The 17,410-nt window shown below is 36.3% G+C and overlaps 1 protein-coding gene across 3 annotated transcripts in view; it reads right to left on the reverse strand.

The window, feature by feature from the left end:
• Window positions 1-11,907, reverse strand: part of COL28A1 (collagen type XXVIII alpha 1 chain) — an 83,006-nt gene extending 71,099 nt beyond the window's left edge. Inside the window, exons 1-10 of one of the 3 annotated variants that reach the window (XM_068934927.1) lie at window positions 11,832-11,850; window positions 10,625-10,773; window positions 9,472-10,031; window positions 7,412-7,432; window positions 6,727-6,783; window positions 5,425-5,478; window positions 4,872-4,913; window positions 4,129-4,155; window positions 2,984-3,028; window positions 125-169 (exon numbers count right to left, since the gene is read on the reverse strand). In XM_068934927.1, coding sequence (XP_068791028.1) covers window positions 125-169; window positions 2,984-3,028; window positions 4,129-4,155; window positions 4,872-4,913; window positions 5,425-5,478; window positions 6,727-6,783; window positions 7,412-7,432; window positions 9,472-10,031; window positions 10,625-10,745 — 972 coding nt within the window. In that variant the 5' untranslated portion in view covers window positions 10,746-10,773; window positions 11,832-11,850. Of the gene's footprint in view, window positions 1-124; window positions 170-2,983; window positions 3,029-4,128; window positions 4,156-4,871; window positions 4,914-5,424; window positions 5,479-6,726; window positions 6,784-7,411; window positions 7,433-9,471; window positions 10,032-10,624; window positions 10,774-11,682 lie in introns of all 3 variants that reach the window. The other 2 variants (XM_068934926.1, XM_068934928.1) reach the window with 2 other exon arrangements.
• Window positions 11,908-17,410: the final 5,503 nt, after the last annotated feature.

A 17,410-nucleotide genomic window follows, 5' to 3' on the forward strand; every position in this document is an offset into this window, starting at 1 on the left:
ACTGCCAGACTCTGCTGCTGTTACGAAACACGTGCTGCTCTGCGCAGAGTTCACAGGTTGTATGTAGGACAAACTTACAGAAAACAGTGTCTTCTCTTTATTTGATAGCTTTCAGTTCCCTTACCTGAGGTCCCCGAGGTCCCCTGGGCCCAAAAGGACCTTCCAAACCCTGAGAAAAAATAGATGCAATAATCAGATTAATATGAAATTGCAAATATGTGCATGTAAAATATGGAAAACCAAAAAACATATAATGACTCATATCTCTGTTCAATCATTTTCTAGGGAGTCTAGCCTGTCTCCACAGTACTGCTTTGCAAAAAATCATTACAAATTGTATTTGCAAAGGTAAAATGCTATATTTCATTACTCCATTAGCTGTCAATTCGTCATTTAAAGAGTTCTTACTAGTTACTGCTACTATAGATTGTTCACAAATACTTTTGCTGCATTATTACTTCTAAGTCACCTGAATGCACAGTCTATGGGATTTCACTTCCAGTTGACTCAGGACTGTTATAATTTGTTTCTAAAGTAAAAATAATTTTCAGCAAATAGAGTGGCTTCCCTGGCTTTTCTTTCTCATTCTTTTCTCTCAATTAATGATATCTCCAGGTATACAGGCATTAGCAGAACACTGCATTTTTCAAAGCATAGATCACATTTTGAACCTCTAATAGCCTTGAGGAACTTAACAGTGACACCTACACCATGACACTCCACTGTCTTCCCATCCAGATTCAGACTCAAAAGTGTAACAGTTCTCTACACTCGTGCAGAGAGCTAACTGCCAGACAAAGTATATAATCCCACTGAGTTGTAGCCCATTTACAAAGTTACACAAGTAATGAATGACACAAATAATATTTTGGTGTGATGATAGTTACTTTTGGTAGAATACATATATAATTGGTATCAGTTTTGATTTCAAAGCTGAACACAAACTTTCTGAATTTCAAACTTGAGTAGCTTTTAATCCCAGATTCACAGCATCAAAAACTCTACTAATGTCATTGTGATCAGTGAAACTAGAAAGTAGAAAAAAAAAGGATATTTTTCAAGTTAAACAACAATATTGCCAATTATGCCTCGATGTCTAACACGCAGTTTAAAGATCTACCTCGAAATATTGAAGCTCTTTGTCAATTTGGCCATGTCTGTGCTGTTTCTGATATTCTTCCACTGGCTCAGTTTTCTTTCATAAAAAGAAATGAGTCATTTTGTTCTATCTTCTTTTGCATTTGTAAATGGGAAGCTGGGAATTCTGACTGTGACTGTACTTCTCATTTGTTTATTGAGTTCTTGAAGTTCATAATCCATTATAATTTCTGGACCTCTACAGATGGCAATTTTTTTCATCATTATCCTCAACAGAAATGAAACAGGCACATTTCCAGCAGCCTTGGCATATGTTTTCTACATTCAGACTTCTTGGCTGCTTTGATTATGTACTTTGCCAGCTTCTGAACAGCTTCCTTTTATCTTAATAGATATTTCACATAACCTTGTGTTATTTCTTACTTATTGCTTGGATAAAGAAGTTATGATCTTTTTTATTCCTATGAGAGATGCAACTCTTTCTCATTTTTCAAGAATATTTCAGTCTCTCTGCAAATCGTTTGCTCTCACTTTGAAGCCCAACATCTCACAAGGTATAAATGGTCTTCAGATTTTTATTACAGTATAATGTTCTTTTTTCCTTGTGATAAATATTGCCGATTTAAATATTTCTAAATTCCTACCTGAAATTCATCATCAAATGACAGTGTTTCAGGAACTACAAACTTTTCAGGTTTATCTTTGATGAAGTTAAGCATAATACGGATGATAACACTGAAGAAATATGCTTTGATATAACGATTGATTGCAATTGAGGTGGTAGTACTTAACAACGAGAACTCTGAGAACTCTGACCATAAATCAGAGGTTTGTAGTATTTGCACAAGTCTGCTTACATTAACTCAAGATATATGAATACAAGGAATACATTGTCCTTCCCAGGGTCATGTTTCAGAGTATAAAATCCAGCTGTAGATTCATCTTCAACTAACCTTTTGACACCTAAACTGTAGATATGATATCTGAACTAATCAGATGTGACTCCCTTTATACTGAAAAAAAAAGAAAAAAGCATCTCCACAGTGAGATTCCCTTATGTATGTGTATGGGTGTGGGTGAGTATATGCATGTGTGTATGTGTGCATGTGTGTGTATATTTCCCACCAGCAGAACCTCACCCTGATCAGCCAGAGAGGAGAACCTGAAGAGAGTACTGGTGCTTGTGAGAGTGCTGTGTTTTCCTTCTGTGTTGATCTGTGTGGCCGGGTATATGTATCTCTACATATGTACTGTGTGCATATGTGCCTATTGGCAGTACCTGCTCAGCCTCGCTGGACCTGGGGATATGAAGCTGCGGCAGCCTCGCCTCTATTGGTCTGCTGGATTCAGCTGCTCCTAACAATTACCGTGCAGCTGGGACCAGATTGCATGTTCACTTAGATCACTTTTGCATTTCTGCTTAGAAGAGGAGGAGGAATAAACAGAAGCATGAATACATATCAGTATAGATGAGCTCGTGGACTTCTTCTTAAAGTAGTTCAGGTAGTATAAGAACCTGTTTCCGATGTCATATAATTTTATACACCTAATTTTAAAATTTATATTTCAAGGAAAAAAGTCTGATGAACTGTTCTGTGTAACACTCTGACAGAACTTTGTAAATAGGACTTGGCCTTTGCCAGGATAGCCTTTGTTTTAGGTATATGACTACATCTCTTTTGCAAAACTCAAAACAAGAATGTAGTGAAGTGTGGTTTCAGTTTCTATGAACAGCATTTTTACAACACATATATCCCTGCTACCAGAGAATTACAAGACGTTCTAATTTTACAATAATCCTTATAAGCTATCTTTATGAATATGTCATGTAATTTTTAATAACTTCATTGACATGTGCAACACTTTACATAAAAATTGTACTTACTCTTTCCCCCTTTATTCCTGGGGATCCACATTCTCCTCTTTCACCCTTTATAAGAAATCAAAAAAGTTAATAGCTAAACAAGATATTTTGACTGCATTAGAGGCATTAAAGACCGTGCAAACAGTTCAGTAGTGCAAGAGCTTTAGCAGCTTCTGAGGACCTGAGAGTAGCACCATTAGATATGCTCTGCAGAATTTCAGTTCTGCTCAAGACATGTACCTTTTCTCCCTGAGAATGCCTACAAAATTTCCATAGTAAGAGGATAACATCTTAATATCTAATAAATCTTGTATTTTTCCAGCTTGCTGCACTGCCCCTACAGATCATCTCTCTCTCTCGATTCCACTTTCATTAATGTAACATCTGAGATTTTCCTGATTAAGCGCTGTGAGATTGTACACTTCCAATGAAGAAAGTAAATTAATACGTTCTACTGATGATTAAACAAAAATGTATGAATCTAGTTTTCCTCTTTCCAGGAAATGTTTCCATAAAATTGATTGCAGCATTTTTCTTGTGAACATAAAGATTCAGAGAAGCACTGATTTTGTTAACAATCCTTATGGAAAGATAGGTGTCCAAAGCACGCAAAGTCAAAATGAGATTATCTCTGTTTCTGTTTTGGTTATGAGGTTTTGAATGCTAATTTGGGCTCCAGAATGTTGCAAGTCTTTGAAGTGTACTGTTTTTTAGCTTCTTGGAGAACCTATCTAAAACACCTAGAGGTTTTTTTTGGTCAAGTGATAGCCCTTGCAAGCAACTGTTAGTTTAAAAGCAAATGTCCTTGTGGTAAGTTTTTAAATCTAATGATTGCCCCATCTATTTGTATTTGTAGTAATCAATTTCACATTCTTTCTGCTTACCCTTTTATTCAACCCTCAGCTTTCTTGTCCTTTTAGCAGCTTTATTTCTGGTCTTTTACATTTGACTTTTTATATTTTCTGATCTATTACTTTTTCTTTTAATTCCAGAAAGCCAGTCAGCAAACAACTCCATAAATTATGAATTTTACTGTCACGAATAATTCCACTGGGGTTCATCTCACGACAAGAAGAAAAGACAGACTGCTCTTTCCATTCTTTCATGTACATTGTCACCAACTGACAACCTATTTTCAGACTATTTCTATTCTTTAATAATCTTACCTTTTCTCCCCTATAACCAGGAGCTCCCTGTTGGAAAAAAACAAATACAAGAAAAGAAAAATAATAAAAGAGAATGTAAAGGCGTAATGCTAATGCACCCTTAATTTAAATCAGAAGAAAAACACAGTAAAGAATTACCTTTAATAAGTTTAAGCCTTCAAGAAAATAAAATACCCCTCTGGAATCATTTAGCTTACAATTCTCTGCAAACTTAGAAATGTGTATTCATGACATTTAGCTGTAAATATGCCAGTCTGCCAACCACTTAGCACATATAGCCTACCATTTACACTGGATTTTTAAACTGAATTGATCTCGTGCATGGACTAGAGAGAATCTTGCTACTGTGAAGCAAGAAGAACTCAAGCTGAGAAATACTAGATGACACAGGTCATTGGAGAACTACCTAGATGGTTGTTCATGATGACGTCTTCAATTCTGTCTTCAGGATAAGTATAATGCAAGCCAATACAAAATCATACAGCTTCAAAATTTCCTTTTGTCAATAGCATCCCAACACTTACAGTATGGTTAAACTGAAGCAATTTTTAATGTGCTTCTCTTAGTACAGAAGCTTTGGTAAACCAGAACTTAGTGTAGGTACTGTAAGTAATTAAATAAAGTGTAAATGTGAAAACTGGAAAACATATTTTCAGTTCAGTGGAACTAAAACATGACATCCTCAGGAATGTGGAAGATAATCTGAAAACCAAATATGAATTAGCACAGTAATAGTCACGTACCTCTTCACCTTTTTCTCCCTGATCTCCTTTTTGACTATCACCCTATTAGAAGCAAAGGAATACAATTAAAATATGTATTGTTCTTTTATTCATTGTTATTACTCTAAAACATAGAACACTCTTTAAGGATTAGAATTTGCTTTTCCTACGTAGGAAAATTCTTTCCACAGTCAATAACATACAGTGCCAAATATTAACCCAGAAATCTCAAGAACTGTTATTAGAGGACTGAAATCTTAGTCATCAGCCCTGCCAGCTGCTCTGTATGAGAGATTCCTGCACTATCAAAAAGCACCATTGCTTATAATGAGCCTTCCGTTAGATTCAGAGACCTCTGTTGACAGAGAAAAGCTTGAATGATGGGCAGGTTAACTTGACAGCATTTTAGTTTCAAATTTTTCTCTCTGGCTTCTAAAGTAGCTAACTATAAATCTCTCATAGCAAAGGTCAGTCTTTTAAATCATATTTTACTATAGCTTTTCTTTGCTGTCTTTGCCTCTATGGTTTCAATAAGACTAGACAGAAATTTACTTTTTTGTTTTTTAAACTTTACCTTGTTTCCTTTCGGTCCTGGTTCACCTTTCTCCCCTCTGCTACCAGTACTGCCCTGAAACAAAGCAGGAAAATATTCTTACCATTGTGAGGATAAATTTCTCCAGTTTCTTTAAGACTGTAGCTTAGGGGCAGGCCAAAAACATGCTGGAATAAGCTTAGGTGGAAATCCACACTGAGGCAGGCAAGGCAGGTGTGACACTACTACCACTTAGCTGCACACTTTTTTTGGTATTATAAGGTATCTGTGATTTTTTTTTCATCAGTGTTCAATGGTAAACACATTGCTGACCTTCAACTTCAGAAGAATAGAGCATTAGAAAATCTAACCCGCAAAGTGTCACAGAAAATACAATGCAATGCCTCCTCCCTGTTTTTCAGAGGTACCCACCACTATCTTTTCTCATCTGCTTGAAAGCAGCTACATGCAGAACAGCTTACTATCAGTGTTCAGCAGCTCCAAAGTCAATAATCACTATACTGTTATTCCTGTTTGGAAGATCATGAGGGTGGGGAATAGAAAGGTTGGTACACTTTTCTTATTATTCTTTAGTGGGTTACATCTAATCATTATGGAAAAAATAGCTTAAAAATCATGGTTCCTAAAATTTTAGATTGAAGAGAGGGGTTTCAGTTCCAGATGCACATTATCCAGAGTTAAGGGTGATAGCAGGTCTTGCTGTCATAACCTGTTACACATATGGTTGACCAGCTGCTTAGTGTCTAGGCAGAAAGCCAAAAATCTCTATATACCTTGACTGTCTCTGGGGCAGCTATTAAGGATACCAAAGGGATCAGCGAAGTCACGTACTCTCTGAAGTCCCACTTCTCTCTTCCTTACCAAGAAACTGTTATGTGCTGAAGTGTCGCAAGAGATAGGAGAGTCCTACAGATAGAGTTCTAGCCCTTTCTTCACGTGTGCTGTCACCCTCAATCTTTTGAACCTTTACCCCTTAAAAAAATGAGAGCCACCAGTGAAAGTAAATCTTTGCCTAATGGGCCTATCCTCTCTAGCTCTCAAAAATAACTTTTTGATTTGGGCTTCAAAGAAAATAATATGAATGTATTCTTTCCAAGGTCAGTACACTATTACAAATTGTGGGTGTGAGCTCTTAAAAGAATAGTTGCTTTTCTTTCTGGAGATTTCACAATGATATATTATAATATGATCCTTCTGTTTGCAGTAGAGGCATGGCTGATATGTTTTTTTACAGAAAGAATAACCAATTAAAATACTGTGCAACATTGATCTCAATGTCTAATCTTCAATTTTTGGAGGTTTTTCAAGAGAATGCATACTTACAGAATCACCCTTGTCTCCTTTTACTCCCTTTTCACACTCACAGTTCTTCTGCATACACTAAAACAGAAACATTGAGGAGAACATTTGCAAACGTATCTTTTAAAATTTTTAAAGCATAAAGTCTGCTTTTGCCTAGTCATATACTAGCGAGCATAACAGGGAAACAGCAAGGAAATAAAAGATCTAATAAAATATCTTTCTTATACAATCAACATTATACCTCTGTAAGGCCCAACCTAAAAGAGTTGTTTGAATACCAGACTTTATTGGTAAGAAAAAAATTAGTTATATCATATACATATTTAAGGTAGCATATACATAGTATATAGTACCATGAAATAATACATAATTTTTGTACAACATTGACATTGTCTTCTAATGAGACAATGAATGAACTTGCATGTGCTCTGCTAGCCCTATTCCACTTTGGTAAGAAGAGCTCTTTATGCCTTGCTGTTGTTATTACCCACTAATGACGTTAGTTGTACATTTATCAGGAAAAGGGATGGAAGAAATGGAAGAAAGCTAAAATAAAAGCAACCATAGTAGGGACCTCTACTCAGGGAAGGAAAATTGATCAATCTTGCAGTATTATTGCATTATAGGAGAAGCAGACCTCAGGAGAAAAAGAAAGGATCTCGTACTCCAAAAGGTGATCAAAACATGTAACACTCAAAAAACCTACCTGCTTCTGAAGTAAGGCTTCCTGAAAAGAAAAGAAAAATATTAAATCCGTATGTGTTTCTTTTGCCAGTGTATTAATTTAACCCTTTTCCTCTCTAGTTTATAGAATTTCCAGTGCGAACGGTAAAGAAAGTGAATGCCTTTCTTACACTGGTAAGAACTAGCCCATGGAACTAGTCATACGAGAAAGAATTCTCCAGTTTGAGTAGGGGGCTGCTCAGTATAACACATAATGAACAGAAGGCAAACTAGAGATAATAGGACAACTACATACACAATGTTAAGGACCAAGGCTAAGAAGGGGAATATGAAAAGACCCAGAGGCCTTATTAGCACAACTTATAGGGGAAGAACTTTATCAGCCTTATTCATGGGAAAAACAGTTACTTTTAAAGTATTACCCTATACTCAGAGATATAGTCAGTGAGCTAGGAAATAACCTGTCCCTTCAAGTGATAAGTTCAGCTGAGCAAGATCTCTCTGTTTGAAGTTTACTTAAATTTCTTTCCTGTACTCCATAGGAAATTACTTACCTGAACAAGAAGAGACTAAGATCTGTATCCTGGGCAGATCTTTCAGCAGCATTTCGTAGCAAAATGTATTAATAAAATATGCATAATGTGAAGCCAAAAAGAAAGATACATTGGGCTACAATGGTTAGTTTGTAACGTTCAGCATCCTTCTCTAGAGGAGATATCCCAGAGGTATCAAAATGGAGGTATGTTGAGTAAAGACATTCTTGTGTCCAGATACAAGATGTCTGGATCTTCTTAGCCCAAAATACTTGATTTCATGTCTATAGCTCTGTATTGATACTGATATCAATATAAAGCTAGTTGTCTATTTATACATCTAATGACTTAATGAAAATTCATGCATTAATAAAGAGCACAATACCATGAGATCTCAGGGAAGAATCTGTGTTTTGTAAATAGATGCATCTTCCTAGGTACAAAGCACAAACTTGTAATAACATAAAATATTTTACAATTGCCTTTCACTGCAAATATCTGTGAGATCTATAGCCATGTGCTTAGTTGCGCAATCTAACCATTTATTTTTATGCATACCAGCCTGCAAGTCTCCATTTTGGATTTTAAATTTTCCAAACTAATTTTTTACCACCTTTAAGAGAATGCTACAAAAACATTATATACACTCTGTATTAACTATTACCTAATTAAAGCTATTGCATTTTCTAAGAATTATTTTCCTCCAAATTATTTTATTACTTGCGAAGTCTTATTGTATTTAAAAATACTTTCAAGCATTTTAAAAAGCAAACACTTACTAGGCCACCCCAGGGCTTTGCACATTAGAGCTCAAAAGCCAGAAACATCCAGTCCAGCCCAATTCTATCTCACAGTAGCACTTTTGTTTACTCTAAGCTAAGAAATTAAGTAAAGAGCATTCCCTACCTTTTCTTATGTGTGCCCTATGCTGTGTTAGCAGGGCAGAGAACTAAGTACCCTTAATAAATAACTACAGTGGAAGCCTGATCTCACTCAAATTAATAAAAACATTGACTTCTATTAACTTCAGCAGACATTCTTGAGCAGCAACGGCTAAAGTGCAAGCTTTTGAGTAATTCCAGTGATTTTAGAACAGTACATGCAATCTGTAAAAAGAAGTCTGCTCGTTGGTCTTTTCAGGATCAGGACCTCCCTGCTTTTGTTTGTGATCTCTTAAATCTACAGTGTAATTCGAAAGTTGACCAGTCTGGGAGCAGAATAAGTGGTTCTTATTGTTAGTCTGAGTAGCAGAGGAAGAAGCCTCGCCTATGATTAAACTAAGCTGTTTAACCTTAAAGGCCTCAAGCCTTAACCTAAAACAGTTCTCAAACCCATAATTACTGACCTTCTCTGCAACCAACCCTGGGACCCAGCTCTTGTGGGTGTCACACCCAATCCTTAAAAACTTCCTGAACTTCCAAGGCCAAGGTCAGCGCAAGCCCTTAGCTCACCTGCACACCTCTGCACTGCGTTCAGGACTAACCAATCAAAATTAAAGGAAATCTGCCATGGATAGAAGGGTGATAAGAGTCCCGTTGCCATTACTCACCAGTTCCAAAGCTACTTCAACTATCAGGTTCTGATCATCCAGGCATAAGATATATTTAGAAGATGAATCACCAGATATCAAACGCAACTTTTCTTCTTGGACATTTTTCTTAGAAAGGCCAATGGTAAAAAAGTGTATTCCAAGACTCCTGGCTGCTGTGGCTATGCCCTGGATATTAGGACTGTTTGGATGATCCACACCATCAGTCATCAAAAAGGCCACTTTCACACTTCTCCTACGACTTTCAGTTTTGAAGAGTTGAGTGGCATTGGAAATTGCATAATAGGAGTAGGTGCCCTGGCCAATGAAGACCAAAGCCCTGATTTTCTCTTTAAAATTCGGCACATTCTTCCAGGCTGTAAAGGGATGATCAATGCTGACTATGCTGCTGAATTGCATACCTGCGAGCTTGACATTATATTTCTGAGATTTAACTAGCTTCATCTGGAAAATGTTGTCAGTTAAGTTTTGAACAAATTCTTTCTGTAAACCAAACAATTGATTTTTGGCACTTTCTGAACTGTCCAAAATAAAGACTATATCAATGAGACACATATCACCTGCAATGGAAGAAGAAAGTTAAATCTATGAGTGATTAGCATACCTACACTTTTTAATCTTTTTAATTTTAGATTATTGTCTGCAACATTCCCAATCTTCAAACCATTCCCCCAACTCCTCTTCCCAGTAAAAAATTCTGAGGAGCGATTCCACTCTAATACATCACTGCAAATGCCAAGAAATTCTACTAAAGTCAAATAATTTAATTTAGTTTAGTTTAATACATACCAGTACTATTAAGGACAGTCTATAGCGAAAAACATTCAAATTAAGATCTTGATGGGACTGTTTTAGCATTTTAATTGATTTTGTATACAAACTACTCATTTTCCACATGTAAATTCAAACAAAAAATAGGCTTCTTATCACTTATCTTAAAAGAATTCTGCATGTGCCAACAAAAATGATAGGCCAAATTGAAGCGTATGGCTAAGTAAATGTGAAATATACCAAAGTATTCTCCAGGCCCAATGATCAAAATAAATTGCATTGTAAAAAAATATGCACAAGCGGTCAGTTACTAGGTAATTATCCTGAAAAATAAGGAGATATAATACATGGGCAACCAGAAATTCTAAGAAAATGCTTTTACCTTCATCTTTTTGCACAAGAGAATAAGCATTCTTTCCTTTCTTTCTATTTTGCCCATATACCATCTGGTTCATGAACACAGCCAGAAGTAAAAAGCAAAAGAAAGAATGTTTTTTCCACATAGTGACTCTGAAATTAGACTTTTCCTTCCTGTTAAGAAAAAAAATCTGTAAATACTTTATTAATAGATACTAATAAACAAATACATATACTTTATATTCAAAATACACATTCATGGTAAGCACTGCTGGAAATCTGGAGACAACATGTAAAAAAAATTATAAAGTTCCCTGGGAAGGTGAGCCAAGCATAGCAGCCAGTGCAATCTCAACTGCAGCTCCCATGTACTTGTATATTAGAATCTATTTTATTAGAAAAGAAATATAGATAGAACAAATGCAGCGCTTCCTTTTCTGTATTAAAAAAATAATCAGTGCTATCTTTAACTTTCATCTGAACAGCTAACAAAGAAGGGTAAAACAAATTGTTATTAACGCATATTGCTATTGACATATATGGTTATTAAACTAATTATGTAAAAATAGTAGAAATATTACAGAAAACATAGGATATAATTTGTTTCTATAAGCCCCTGATTGTTAGAAACAAACAGAGATCTGGGTATTTTTGGATACAGTTACATTACCTAGGTCTGAATCATCAGTATGAACAATAAAGAAGCGGTTGAGTAATGAAGTTCTAAACATGAATGTATTGTTAATGTGACATAGCTATAATAAAAGGCATGTAGTATTTTCTACAGAGACAATATTGGATTATAACGACAATATATACTAATAAAATGAACATTAAGCTATTTTCCAGTGATTCAACTTATTTCTGGAAAAACCAGAACTCCACTAAAGCTAATTTTCCCCAAAAATGCCTGTAATTTACAACAATTCATTTTAAATATTATTAATATAAAACATTACATGTATGAGCTAGTGTTTTAAATATCCCTATATATTATATCCAGCTCTATTCAAGTTACATATACAGAACTCATCAGTGCAGTCCTCTCAAAATACAAATGAAATAACTTTATAAACCTCTTACCTTCAAAGGCATTCAGGCAGCACACTGTGGATTGAATAAGCTGTCAGTACAGAAAATACATCCAGTAGGTCATACTGGAAAATATATTTTGTTTAAGAAAATTAGGCACTCTGTAAAGAAATAATCTAACCACTTGTAAATGGATCTACCTTGCATCTAGATCCCTTATGGTCCATTATTCCCAGTCAGCTGGCCAAAACTTAAATAAAATAGTCAGGCATTTAGCCAGAGCTGAGTGGGAGACCAAGCCATTTTATTAAAGGGACAGTGTCAGTCTAGGAGCATGATTGTTTCCTCGTGTTACATAACCGAACTTTTACATTAAAAACTTACTTCTCAACAGTTTGCATCTTTACCTGTAACTTTGTCAGTCACGTCTCTTCAGCTTCTCCATGTTAATGCTGCAGCAGCTGCCTAGATCACAGATGTGAGGTTAGCACCTCATGATTTTACAGCCTAGCAATCGAGTTTTGACCCAGCGCTTTGTGCGCTTGCTCGGATCATGAACATCTGCTAATGGTGGTAATAAGGCATTAGCAATTATAATAATAAAAGGCATAATTTAAAACAAAATAAAATCCAATATTTTTTCTTCCTTGGTTGTTTGACTCAGAAATTCTTTCTGCTATTTAGGGTCAGGAAAAGACAAGTGATCCAAAAGGGCATTGTCATTCAGGTATCGCCACGTGTGCTACATGAAATCATACTTGCTGGATCCAATGGTAGGCTGCAGTGAAAAATTGTATCGTTACGGTGTTAAACCAAAAATCAGGATGAGAGAAAGTATAAGTCCATGGTAAGTATCAAGGAACCGTTACACACTTTATGGGAGTTTTGTTCAGGTGCCTAGCAGAAGCTCAGCACCAAGTTTCTGGACAGACATTACCTACAATGCAATACTTCCCTCACTGCCTTGCTGTCAGGACAGAAAGGAGAGGTCCTTCGTGTGGTGCAGCAGAAGGGCCATGGGCTTCATCATTGGGACACAACAGGTCCCTGCTGCATGATTAAGCATTGATATGTTTAAGTTGCTGTCTGAAAATTTAAGTGAAATACTAACAGTTCAAACGTTTCAAAAACACATGATGGAAAGATACTTTTTACACAAGTACAATTTTTTGGCAGAAGTACATTTTTTCATCAAAAACTTATGGTAGAAAATTTATAAACAGTTACATTTATTGATCATCTAAGTGTACTGAATAGCTTTAAAAAAACATTTATCCTAAATACCATATCAATTACACTCCTTAACTTTTTTCATGGTGTACTTTCTAGACTTGTGATCACCTTGGCAGCTTATCTCTGGGTCATTATTGTGAAATGTAAACACCAAAAATGGACTTGATATAGATCTCATTAATTCCATAGCTCATTGTCTACTCGTTGCTGTTTTGGGTTTATAGATCCAAAGACTGTCTTTGCCCTTTTTGTTCCAGTATCTGATGGAAGCTTCATGGTGAAAAGAATACATCTCATTACCCAGAAGACATTTGCGCTGTGGCAAGTAATGGGCAAAGCTTGGGAATTGCTATCTTACCACAAAAATACAAAAAGGTGAGGCTTTGCACTCTCTGTAAGTAGTTTCTGCTTTTCCCGTTTTGTGGGAAGAGTGCATCTGAAAGGTGAAGAGGAAAAGGCAAAGAATATTAAAGTTCTAAACTTTTTGGTTTTGATACTGCAAATTTAATCAGGTTATTTAGTAGAAACAGAGTAAACACTGTGCTTGTCTGAAGAACAGTTATTCAAGTCCTAACACAGAAGAGGTACGTGTCAACTGTCATTGAAATGTCTTCCTTGCAGAACTTCAAGGAAGTCAACTTTCCAAAAGATGCTAAAGCGCTTCTGTTTATTTTGCTTCAATTATGACCCTCTTTACAGCATGATCTAATGAAGCTGTCAGAGCACAACGTGGTAGAGTTACTCTCAGAAACTTCAGTCTCCTGACCATAAAATTCCATTAACAAGGCTGGTGACTTGCTGTGATCCAGATTTTATTATGGGGTACATGGAGAAACAGAAAGCAAAAAAAACTGTAAGCCAAAAGGTTAAATTTAATATTGTTTCACATGCTAGACTAAAAATGCAAAATTAAAAATATTAAAGCAATTCTGTGATTATTAATCAGCAGAACTAAGCCTACAGCAGTCTATCTACCGGACATATATAAAACCAAATCTGTCAAAATGAATGGGGGAGATTTTCCCTATGACAGATTAAACAAGGTGGGGACAACTTTTTTTTTTTTTTAACTGTAGATCCCTGAAAGCCTCCTTTCTAACCTAAGTGAATTTCTTGCAGTTAAACTTTGAGCACATTGGCTACTTTCCATTAGATTTAAAACACAGTAAGTTTGTGCACCTTTAATAAAAAGCAGGAGGTGACAGTGAAATCAGCCCTTGGTGTTACCTCCCCCACTTGCCACCCGTAACAGAACAGCAGAAAAGGCAAACAGTCTCCTTCACCTGGCTGGCTGCTCAGCCTGGATGAACTCATGAGCTTGGCAAGCAGTGAGCCCATGGCTCTGAACCAGCCACGTCATTTGCTAACTCTTACCATATCAGGGAGACAGATGTGGGTGGATAGTAGCCGGTATGAGGACAGGGGAGGGGGACAAAGTTACATAATATGAGAAACGAGAAGAAATACTGCTAAAGAGGACTCCAGGTACTGGAAGAGTACCTGGATGCATTGCAATAAAGAGAAATAGTGGGAGATCTAAAGTTACTATGATATGGCTGGCGGTGTAAGAGATGTAAGACCCAAAGGGAACTGGGGTTAGTTTCACTGTCCATCATACAACATGCTGTACTACATGGCATGGTTGTGACAGATAATTTCATACATTTGGAGGCAGATGCTATAATTCTACTTGAAGGAAATCAAAAATGGTCGTGAGCAGGAAGGGGAAAGAAGCATTCCATTCTTTGGAGTAACATTTTAAAGTTCAGATTACTTTAAAATTCTGCAATATGAAGAACTATATAAGGAAAATGTATGAGTTACTAGGACTTCACTAATCAAATACTCATTTTTGATTTTTGGAAGTTATGGAGCCTAGTAATGATGTAGTTGAATAACTTATAGGCCGGGGTTTCTCCTATATCTTCGACAGTTATTGCAATGTTTGATGCCCCTGGCCACAAAGCAGATGATGCTTGAAAAACCGCTGGCTTTATGTAGATAATCATACTTTACTGCCTCTTCAATTTCCCTGCAGAAAACTGTGCAGAAACCACATTTGTTTTGCTTTTTGTTGGTTGTTTAAATAACAGCAATGCAATATGCTAACGAGGAGCTTTTAAACAACTAGAGTACATTTCATGGTTATCTCACTACACCTTAGGTGAAGGGTCTCTTGAGAAAAGAATGGGGAAAAAGAAGACATGCTCTAATGTCATTCTTTCACAGAGATTGGCTGACACAGCACTGCACATGTTGCATCACTGGCTCATCAGACAGCCAACAGAAAAATAATAATTCACAATTGTCTTTGAATGACTGCACCTAGAATGTTGCATTCAACTCTAGGTGAGTCTTTACCTTTGGAAGAAATTTAGAGAGAACTAAAACAATTGGATTATCTCAGGAGACAAAGGGGTTTGTGCAAGAGAATGGAATAATATTAATGGGTATTTGGAGTGGATATCAAACGAAACTTTGTGTGACAATGCAGTCTGTTAATATATGAAATAGATTCTTGCAAGATTTAAAATTATGGCTTACATACATAATCTAGTTATGTATGCTATAAGCCACAAATATGACAGCATACATACCTTTAGCCCATTTGAAGGGAGAGATAAAACATGTTAGCTCTTAGTCAAGGACGGAAATAACCCTAATCTGGTTGCATGGGAGAGCCGTTTATCTGCCATGCGATTGTACACAATACTTACTACACCTGCACAGAATTGTCAGTCTGGGCATGCTCTATCAACACTGTCTCTGCTGGAACAGGCTGCTGCTACCAGAAGAAAAATCATACATCCCACTCCTGCCCAAACACTCTTCCTGGTGTGACAAAGGAAGGATTAGTGGTCCTGGCAGCTGCAGCCTGTTCCTGAAAGGCCTCTTTTCCTAGAAGCCTGTATGTCATCTCCTGTCAGGTGACAAATGTGCATGTGCCACTTGAGGGGGGCATGGGATGCTGGAAACGCTGGGACAGGCCAGCAGATGGATGACATTTCTTGACCAACAGAGATGTTTCAATGAATATAGACTGAACATATGTTACTCTAACAAGTGTCTTCATGTTGTTTACAATAACTTGTACAACTTCAGTTTGTGTTTCAAAATTCTGTTTTCCTTTTGTTTTTTGAGAAGTATTTGTCTCATAAATAAGTGTAGGTTTATCTATTGAGGTTGTCTTAATTAAATAAATATTGTTATACACACTGAGCCTAAAGAGTTTCAAAAGAAGTCTTTTACACTAGGTATCTCTTAACGCTATTCATAAATAATAGTAACTAGCAGCATCCAGCATTTATTGGGTCAGTGACAATGGCGATGATTAAGATGCGTTTCATTAGTAACTAATTAGTTACACTGATTACTTATACTGTTTACATACTTATTCTTACCCTCACATATGCTTCAATCAAGACTTGTAAAATAGCCTATCCATCTAGACACAGACCATCAGCTATTGAAGAATGCTTTTTCCAGAAGCAGTCAAGGTTTATCTGTACTATGTGCCAAAATAGAATTGACTGAATGAGTTTTCAACTGTGTTCAAAGATTTCTCACTCATTTTGGACCTGCAAACATGACATCTGGCAGAGATCAGAAAATGTTAATATTTATGATTTTTAGACATAACAATCCTTGACTGGTCAAATATACATATAACCTGATAGTTCCCACAGACATCCCGTAAGTTGACAGTAAAAGGGTCGGGTTGGGTTGTATTTCTCTGGCCAAAAAGTCTGTGGATCTATTATGTGTTTTGCGTGATTGATTGGAAATGGCCTCAGCTCTTCTTCACCGTTTACTGTGATTTGTAAGTAAAATAAGAACTTCGATAGTTTTGTTAAAGGATTGTAGATACACAGTGCAGAGCTTTATTTTTTTCCCCAATTTGCCAGTAAATAGTTCTATAACTTTATATTCACTTAGAGGTCAAATGTGATGAACATAATGTCTCCAGATTTATAGCTCTGTTTTTAACATTATTAACTCTTTTTTCCTGAGCTGTTTAGTAGAGCAGTGTTTCAATGACTGCTCTGAACCGCAGGCAACTTCAGCTCAGCCCATCTAGCTTCGAGCAGTATTCTAGTAATCTCACTTAGTGCATTCATTACATGATCACACTAAAGCTCTCATCTGCGATACATTTTATCGGTAAGCCCATTTTATGTTGCTATTGAATTTTGAGTTCTGCAAGAAAAGCCTTTTGTTTCTGCATTCATGTTAAATCATCTCTTCTACTGGAAAAAATCATGCATCAGCTTTCTTCCCTGGTACTATACCTACTTTCCTTAAATAGCGCTTGCTATTCTAGTTACTGCAACTCAGAAATGATAAAGAAGAAATAAAAAAGAACAGAGAAAGATGACCAAGCATGGGACAGCTTCCGCATGAAGACAGACGAGGTAGGTTAGGATTCTGTAGCTTGGAAAGCCTAACTGAATGTGAATATGATGCAGATCTCTAAAATCACAGAAGAAAGTGACTGTATTTCACAGTACAACAACAATGAACATCCATTAGTTTAAAACAAAATAAA

Source organism: Struthio camelus, chromosome 2 (assembly GCF_040807025.1).
Source record: "Struthio camelus isolate bStrCam1 chromosome 2, bStrCam1.hap1, whole genome shotgun sequence".
NCBI lineage: Eukaryota > Metazoa > Chordata > Aves > Struthioniformes > Struthionidae > Struthio > Struthio camelus.